This window comes from Oncorhynchus mykiss, chromosome 16, assembly GCF_013265735.2.
Source record: "Oncorhynchus mykiss isolate Arlee chromosome 16, USDA_OmykA_1.1, whole genome shotgun sequence".
Taxonomy (NCBI): Eukaryota; Metazoa; Chordata; class Actinopteri; order Salmoniformes; family Salmonidae; genus Oncorhynchus; species Oncorhynchus mykiss.
Window position 1 is genome coordinate 59,861,495 of NC_048580.1, and position 9,471 is coordinate 59,870,965.

The window sequence follows — 9,471 nt, forward strand, 5'->3', positions numbered from 1 at the left end:
GCTTTATCTGTTTTTTGAAACCAGGTTTGTGGATTATTTGAGCAATATGAGATGGAATGTAGTTCCATGCAATAATGGCTCTATGTAATACTGTACGCTTTCTTGAATTTGTTCTGGATCTGTGGACTGAAAAGACCCCTGGTGGGATAAGTGTGTGTGTCAGCTCTGTGTGTAATTTGACTATGCAAACAATTTGGACTGTTTATGAAAATAAGTGATGCAGTCAGTCTCTCCTAAACTCTTAGCCAAGAGACACTGGTATGTATAGTATTTATATCAGCCCTCTTACAATCCTCTTTGGAGGGCTTTTCAGCCCATCTCTTCCAAATCCCCAAACCAAAGCCAGGAGCTGCCCCCAAACATGTCCCCTCTGAAGTTACTGTTCAACGGCCTGAAGATTTGCCAAAGCAGTAATAAGACTGCTGCTACATTTTCAGTACCATTTGGGAGATTTTTCAGCTGCAAGTCAGTCAATTTGCAGAGGGACAAAAGCGCTGTACCCCACAGTTCAGCCAGCACCTCGCTGCTATTAGCAATGGGTGCCAGGTTCTGTATTGTACTCAATCAGTTGGGTTCTCAGGGTCACAGTTGTTGTCAATCCAATTGCCACCTCCATCGGTGAGCATGATGGATACAAATTGTGGCAGTGATGAGTGAAAGAGCTGGACCATGGATGATGCCTGAGAATCTAACATAATTTAATCCAGCATCATCTAAGATGCCAAATGATTCTGAATCATCTACAGTGTCAGTGGGCGAAGCCTTTGTATTCCTCATTGCACTTGTAATTGTTTTGGTAATCACTATGGCAACAGCCTCCAGGAACAAAAAGCTTAGAGTGGATGGAGAGCTTGACAATGTCTAACATGCTGGTTATAACCAAAAAGTCTCTAGGTTGTGTCACACTTTAAATCAGAATTATAGCTTTGTGATTAGTAGGCGTTTCTAATTTCTTAATGTAATCACCTGTATGAATTTGAAGGCAGCTTTATTAACAGATGTGATATTTGCACTGCTATTTTTCTTAAATTGAATTCCACAATATTCTGTGACATGCACACATACAAAAGCATATAAAAAACATCCACAACTTTTAACACTAACACATCATTAGCTCTTATTTATACAGTAGAGATAGTGTCAGCATATTGTACATTTCAGCACCATGACTCCAGCAGAGCTGAGATGCATATGCACCAGTCAACCTGATCACAACCCCTAGACTACAGTGCGGAACTGTACAGTGGTGTTCTTCATCTTCTTCTTAAAGTCTTCATCAAACTGTTCACTCTGGGCCACAGTGAAATGGTTCTTCCAGTCACCAACCTTTCCTTGTGTGTGACAGAGGGTGTGAGCAGAGAAATTTGTTGAGGCAGAGAGAAAGACTGACAGAGAGAGAAAGGCGTATGGGGAGAAATAGAGGTCTACCTTTTCGCATGAATGGAGAGATCTTGATATCCATGATTGGGATGGTGGAATAGTTGGCCATGCTGTTCTTCTTCATAGTATCAAACTGCACTCCGCCTCTCACCCTCTCCTTCTCCTCTGCTGAAGGAGACAAACCTAGGAAGGAGCACAGCCTGTCCAGCTCTCTCCTCGTATCCTGCAGGAAAACACACTGGACACTGTACTCTTGCCTCACTGAAAGCTAATGCTCGAGATTATCAATATAACACTGATATACACACTGCCTTTATGTACGTTAATGAGCTACATAATCTGCAAAGAGGTCAGAACCTTTATGGCACAGGAGGTAGTTCTACTCACCTCAACCATATCCTCATAGAAAACGTAGTGGAGTTTTGAGTGAGTCTGTTTCCTCTCCCACCAGCCAGTTACATGGTCGTACCAGGAACCAAACACCACTGAGGGAAAAAGCCATGTGGACATGAGAGGATGTTAGTGAGATATACATAGTCAGAAAAGAATCACAGCATCAGTACTCTTCCTCTTACTCATTATAATGTATTTGTTCACTTACTCATTCATTCACTAGTTCATTCTCTCCTTCACTCACTCTTTCCATCCATGAATCTCTGTAAGTAGTTGTTCCAGTCTCCTGGCTCTGGATGGGCCTGGTTCATACGGTCAAAGTGGAAATAAGACACTGCATTGTCCTTGGCATTACGGGCCACATACACTATCTGCAGAGAGAGAAATCATTGCAGTTACAACATGAATTGATGTAAGTGTATATTTAAAACAAACAGAAGGAAATGGAAAAGCGAAAAATTAGGACAATAAAACTTTTTACAAAGACTGTTTCTCTAAAGAGTATTCACAGTCCACAAGGAGTCCCAAGCTGGTTCTGGAAATGTTTGAGATCGTTAGTGTACTGTGTAATGCTATGCTGCCCTCCATTGGGTCATTAATTAAGTCCACTTACTGGTCAAAAAGCAGCACAGGAGGTTTGAGGATGCATAAATGTTAACCATATGCTACACCAGCAGACATGAGCAGAGTCAGATTCACAGACTACACAGACAACAAGCAGAGAGTTACATATAATGTACCCTACAGTTCTGCTCCCAGAAGGACTTGGGCACCAACTGGACTGGGAGGTGAGTCTTGATGAGGCGAGGAGAGGTGGATAACTTGTCTGCCAGCTCTGTTCCTGTGTGTACAGAGGGGTGAGGATCTGGTTCTGTAATTTTTTGGGAGGTAAGAATGACTTTACAGTAAAACTGCTTATTGTCATGTAGCTGGAATATGTGATTGGCACAACTTCTCACAGTATACGATTTCAAGCCATGAAAATGAGCCTTCAACTTTGTGACAGTAAAAAGCCTGTTGATAAGGACTTTGGTATAGTGCATGGTGTTTTCCAGATTCTGTATTCAAGTATGTCAAAGATTTGATCTACACAGACTCGGATGTGTCTTGTAAGTGCAGTCATTATCATCTGATCAGTTAGTTATTTGGAGTACACAGTGCCCTTCACACTTTATTGATGTATAATCAAGATACAGGCCTCACAGTGTGTAGAGTTATATCAGGGTTGTATTCTAACCTGGAGGGATAATATGGAAGTCACTCTCCAGGAAAGGCACCCTCTCATAGATAGGCAGTGAAGTCTGACGCTCAGGGGCTGTCTGACCAAAATACAGCAGGTCTAGAATGTAGGACACCCATGTGGTACCTGGGAGAGAGAAAGAGGGGGAGAGAAGATGGAGAAATGGGGAGAGAGAATAAGGGAGAGAGAGGCATGTCAAAGAGCTGCGTCTCTGGTCATCCATTTATCCCTACAAAATGTCGGCAACACACAAAACACAGACCTGCTTTGGGGTAAGTGGCGATGAGGATATCATCTGGCCTGGCCTGGAAGTTTCGTATGTTCTCCCAGTTGTCAGTGAAATGGTGGATCATGGAGACTCCATGGAAGTCAAAGAGTTTTGGTCGAGGTGGCAGCTCCATCTGTTACAACAACACAGTCCACCTCTGATCAGAGAGATATCAGGGAGAGTTACAATAATCAACTATTCACTAATATTCTTGCTTCATTCAAGCATATTCTCCAGGTGACAAGAGATCCCATTTTCAACATATAATTCCTTGCCAGTTCCCTTGTCAAAAGACAAAGTACAGAAAATGATAGACTGCATACAGTCATGATGACTTTGTAAAGTACAACTAGCTGACTATGACCATAAGGTTCTATCTGCATTTGTTAAAATTAAGTTGTTGCCATAGCTTTGTTTTGTTCAATGTTCTCTACCAAGATATTGCTCTAAATACGCCAATTCATGTTGTTCTGTTCAAAAGAGTACTAGATAAAAATAGCTGACTGTACCGACAGACGAGAAACAGGTACAGGGTGTGGCTTTAATAAATAGACATGAATAAAACAAACATCTGGCCAGGAGAAACATAACATCAATGCTGACTCAGGAAAGAATCTGAGGAAGTGACAGATATAGGGGAGGTAAATGAGGTGATGGAGTCCAGGTGAGTCCCATAATAAAGCTCACGTAATGATGGTGGTAGGTGTGCATAGTCAGGAGTGAACTGGTGACCTCTAGCACCGGAGAGGTGGATCAGGAGCAGACTTGACGCTGACACTATTTGGAACTTTAAAGCCAATTATTTCAGAATCATCCTTTTGCAGATAGAACCTCATAGTCCCAAGTTCTCACATTCTCAAACATAATGTTCCTGACATGTGGTCAGTAAAAATAGGTTTAAAACAGGCAATTTTATCCTGTCTCTGCAAAAGTAAGAAGCTGGATATATTACATTAAGGGGAAAAGGCCTGGAGGTTTCCTGGCATAGCATATTGTCTTTACAGGTAGATCTATTTTGGGTAAAGAATTTATCTGCACACACGTCAAAACGAGCACAAGCGCTATGGGTTCTATTTAGACTTGGGAAATTAGGCATTTCTTACACAAACTTTTCCTACACATTTCTCAGTAGTTGGTATTCAGACTTACCTTACGCAGGTGCGTAACGGGCTTTGCAGGCCTGGTTACTTTGTGCGCGCTGAATAAACTTCTGTATGTAATGGAATGGAATGATGCAAAATATAAGGAAACTAACACTAAAGTGACAGCTATAAATGTAGGCTTATGGGGGTGTAACGGACTTTGGCTACCGATTAGTGGCTAATATTTAACATGATACAAATTGCTCACAATACAGTGAAAGGTCCTGGCATATGATGAAAACATTTTAGAAATCAAAAATCAACTCGGTAGGGTTGGCAATATACTATCATTTGTGTATGGCTACAGAAGCCTATAGGTTGAGTCTCCAAATGTCATCCTTGCAAGTTAATAAAGCCAGCATTTCATCAACTTCACTGTGGAAAAGGGGATGTGTTGATATGCTTCAGTTTGCTGCCATAAAACTAGTTTCACGTTTGTCTCCAGCAATCATATGGTAAAATAGATTTAAAACATTTCTTATTTATAATCTCCTTTCCCAAACGGCTTACCCATTTACCTAGCTCTTATCAGTAGCTCATACAAATTTGTAAATGACAGTGCATGGGGAATGGTGTTATTTCTATCGGGAAAAAGGGAAAGCAGATGTTGTTCTACTTATTAATCGTTTCATCGCGTAAAGGTGGTGGAATTATGAGGGAATTAAGTCAAGGTCAGAATACGGGTTGTGTGTAGACAAACCTCAGCCACACCTTAATTTCTTTGATCTCCACCGCAAACAAAATAGCGGGAGTTACAGTCTTGTCTCATCGCTGCAACTCCCGTACGGGTACGGACTCCTGAGAGGCGAAGGTCGAGAGCCGTACGTCCTCGGAAACACAACTCTCGTGCTTAAATTCAAGGTCAGAATGCACGTAGAGCGAAAAGTCGATAAAAAGGGAATTAGGTTCCATTTACAGGCGCTTAACTTAATTCCCTTCATTCAGATTTAGGCATGTAAAACTTTTGTCAGTCTCATTGAATAGTTGGAATAGGTCAGGCAACAATCTCTTCGATTCTATCGAATAGTAAAATGCACATTTGAATACATTTCATAATATTTGCATTGGTGTCAGTAAAAACTTTGAATAACAAACAACTTTCTGCTTTATAACAACTTCCTTTTGAACCTTAATGAACTTAATGATCACCACAAGCACATTTATTCATGTTAAATTACAGAACCATCATGCACAAATAAACAATAGAAATCAATCTGCAGTAAGACAAACCAATTTGTGAGCAGAGAAAATAAAAAATGTCAGTCACATTACACTCAAAATGTTGAAAGATGTAAATAAAATCATAAGATATATCAGCTACTGGCACAGAACATTTGACAAAAAAAAAAGCTAGAGACTCACATTTTCCATGTTGAATGGAATTCAGTAGTGTCCTGTTTGGCCAGTCTTCTCAGTCTCTTCTTGTCTCTGTCCAAGCGTTCCTTCTCTTTCTCCTTCCCCTGTTCCTTTCTCTTCCCTCACTAAAGAAATGTTTTTTCTCTCCTGCTTTGGTTTAGATTTTCCAACCCAGCTTCACATTCCTATCCTACCTCCTCTTCTTGTTACATAAGTTCAGAACTCTCCCTCTATCTCTCTCTCTCTGGTTACTACAATCACAATGACATCACAGATGTATTGTGTCAAGCCACCCCCTCCATATCCTTTTATTCCCATGTTAGTGACCATCCTCCTTCTGCTTCACATGCACACATATACTTGCTCTAATACTTCTTTCTTCGAATGGGTTCTAATTCTTCTTTCCAGTGTGTGGGTTGGATTTTATTTTGTGAACACATGTATGTGTGTATTAGCACTCTCACGATTTATATCATGAAAGGGGTAAAGCAACTCACTTCAATAAACCCACATGACCCTGAAAACTGGTTTTCACATGAGGGTTTCTGCTCTTTCAAAGCTCCCTAGAAACAGAGCAATATGTTGTCAAAGACACTGAAGAATTAGCCATCCTCTCAGTCCTTGATTTATTCCATGCCGGCTCTGATTGGTCAGCATGCCTACCACTTTGAAGAGGCAAAATATTTTTTTATTTTGAAACAAACAAGAAATAAGACAAAAAAACAGAAAACTTGAGTGTGCTTAACTATTCACCCAACATTTTGCTGCAATTGCAGCTGCAAGTCTCTTGGGGTATGTCTCTATAAGCTTGGCACATCTAGCCACTGGGATTTTTGTCCATTCTTCAAGGCAAAACTGCTCCAGCTCTTTCAAGTTCGCTGGGTTCTGCTGCTGTACAGCAATCTTTAAGTCATACCACAGATTCTCAATTGGATTGAGGTTTGGCCTTTACTAGGCCATTCCAAGACATTTAAATGTCTTAAACCACTCGAGTGTTGCTTTAGCTGTATGCTTAGGGTTATTGTCTTGCTGGAAGGTGAACCTCCGTCCTAGTCTCAAATCTCTGGAAGACTGAAACAGTTTTCCCTGAAGAATTTCCCTGTATTTAGCACCACCCATAATTCCTTCAATTCTGACCAGTTTGCTAGTTAGTCCCTGCCGATGAAAAACATCCCCACAGCATGATGCTGCCACCACCGTCCTTCACTGTGGGGATGTTGTTCTCGGGTGATGATGGGTGTTGGGTTTGCGCCCGACATAGCATTTTCCTGACCAGAGACCTTCTTCCACATGTTTGGGGAGTCTCCCACATGCCTTTTGGTGAACACCAAACGTGTTTGCTTATTTTTGTTCTTAAGCAATGGCTGTTTTCTGGACATTCTTCCGTAAAGCCCAGCTCTGTGGAGTGTACGGCTTAAAGTGGTCCTATGGACAGATACTCCAATCTCCACTGTGGAGCTTTGCAGCTCCTTCAGGGTTATCTTTGGTCTCTTTGTTGCCTCTCTGATTAATGCCCTCCTTGCCTGGTCTGTGACTTTTGGTGGGCGGCCCTCTCTTGGCAGGTTTGTTGTGGTGCCATATTCTTTCTATTTTTTAATAATGATTTAATGGTTCTCCGTGGGATGCTCTAAGTTTAGGATATTTTTTGTAACCCAGCCCTGATCTGTACTTCTCCACAACTTTGTTCCTGACCTGTTTATAGATCTCCTTGGTCTTCATGGTGCTGCTTGCTTGGTGGTTCCCTTGCTTAGTGGTGTTGCAGAATCTGGGACCTTTCAGAACAGGTTATCTTTGAGATCATTGTTGTTTTTTAAAATTTTCTGAAACAAGTAATTATTTTCATTTCAGATCACCAATTTGAACTATTTTGTTTATATCCATTACATGAAATCCAAATAAAATTATTTTAAATTACAGGTTGTAGTGCAACAAAATAGGACAATCGCCAATCGAGTCCCTCAGTCTCTTCCTCTTGGCTATTCAGCCCACAGTGATATGGCGCCTCCTCGCCAACACAACCATAGCTTGGCTTTTCCTTTTGGCCTTTCGGCCCACAAGTCCCCACAGGAGGGTGCAGATGCTCCCCGCGCACTTGACGTGGCACGTCTTAGCAAAATCGTCAAAAGCTTCCGCATCTTTGACCCCGTCCCAGGTAAGCTAAACAACACAGAGACATTCTTAGCAGACATTGAGGACGCCTTGGATTGTTACCCAAATGCTACGAATGCCGACAGGCTCTATCTGTTGAAGCGATTGTTGGGTGGATTGTTAGGAATTTTATGAATAATGACTAAACAATATCTACATTTAAATATAACTATAACTAATTGAACTCTACTCTGTTTTATTATCTCTGATTAATAATGTTAATTCATAAGGAAGGGATTATGTAGCATGAAACAGGAGGTAATTAAACATAATAAACACCATTCCAACTAGGTTGGGGAGGAATGGGTTGTGGGTTTTTAAGTAAGCAAAAAGGATCGTTGAACCAACTCAACTTAGCTCTGGGGTGTTTAGATAAGGCAGCGAGTGCCTCCCTACGTTTTCCATTATCTGGAGCTGTCTTCTGAATAGTGATAGATGAAGGTGAGACTTCAGAAGTTAATCTTGATATAGTGCGTGTCTGGAGTGAGCGAGCTAGGGGGTTGGAATAAACTTTTGAACCTGTTTTGTCTTGGACGATAGGAGGAAGGATACGTTATAACCTATGACGTCATATTTTGTATATAAACTGTTGTTTGTGGTTCCATGGCAGCGAGCTCCGAGAATAAATACTTGTCACGAGTCCAACTGAGGGTGGCTTCCCTTCCCGGTCGGGTGGTGCTCGGCGGTCGTCGTCACCGGCCTATTAGCTGCCACTGATTGTCTTTCCTCCCCCTCCTTGTATTGGTAGCACCTGTTTGTGATGATTAGTTGGGCTTCTTTAGACAGCCTGCCCGCCTGTTTGTTGTGCGGGATTATTCATTGTAACCTTCGGCTCTGTAGTAGAGGTACGTGTTAGTGCCTGGTCGTGCATTTTTCCGTTGTACATTTTTCATTCCCCGTGTTTGGGGCCGTTACTATTGTGGTACAATTAAAGAGCACAGCATTGCACTCTCTGTCTCCTGCGTTTGACTCCACACCCACGACACCCAGAGCATTACAATACTATTATCTAATTTTGATAAGACTGGTCGCTGTCTATTTTATGCAAAAATAATCTTACAAATTCTTATAAATAGACTGAGTGATTTAATTAATGTACACATATAGGAATTATGAAATTCCTGTGACAACGTCCAACAGACACATGACAAGGTTCATCCATCTACAAGAGAAACACGTGCAAAACGACTAGCCTAAACTTGCAACGATTGTGAAAATAGAATTCAGTGGTTCTGCGACTCGCAAACACGAGAGCTCGTTGGCTAACAATATCAAACAAGCTCGAAATGAACACCCACAAGCCTACTATCATAGGCTTTGTTCAGATCACTTTGGCATGCTCACTGAAACAGGAATGGAAGAGCTATTACCATTCAAACAACTGTTTCTGTCAAACATGTCTCCCAACTTCATTAACTACTTGGGCCCTACTGCTCACGTTGGTTTGCCGATCTCGACAGTCCAAGAGCTTGCGAGCACAGCTTTTGAAGCATCAAAAGCAAGCTGGGCTAAGAGCCCAGACAGCTCGGTTTTCGAGCTTGGTG

General features: G+C 41.5%; 1 protein-coding gene across 9 annotated transcripts; it reads right to left on the reverse strand.

The window, feature by feature from the left end:
- Positions 1-971: 971 nt before the first annotated feature.
- Positions 972-6,042, reverse strand: LOC110492442 (cytosolic sulfotransferase 3). 9 transcript variants are annotated; one of them, XM_036947444.1, is made up of 9 exons: positions 5,786-6,039; positions 4,431-4,491; positions 3,276-3,438; positions 3,011-3,139; positions 2,514-2,644; positions 2,018-2,144; positions 1,768-1,865; positions 1,429-1,603; positions 972-1,331 (listed from the first exon to the last, which is right to left on the reverse strand). In XM_036947444.1, exons 3-9 carry the CDS (start codon positions 3,412-3,414, stop codon positions 1,219-1,221), a joined length of 912 nt encoding a protein of 303 aa, XP_036803339.1. In that variant the 5' UTR covers positions 3,415-3,438; positions 4,431-4,491; positions 5,786-6,039; the 3' UTR covers positions 972-1,218. The 9 variants fall into 9 exon arrangements, with proteins under 9 accessions (XP_036803339.1, XP_036803336.1, XP_036803341.1 ...); XM_036947441.1 differs by having other exon boundaries at positions 3,276-3,414; positions 5,786-6,038; XM_036947446.1 differs by having other exon boundaries at positions 2,514-2,614; positions 3,276-3,414; positions 5,786-6,033.
- Positions 6,043-9,471: the final 3,429 nt, after the last annotated feature.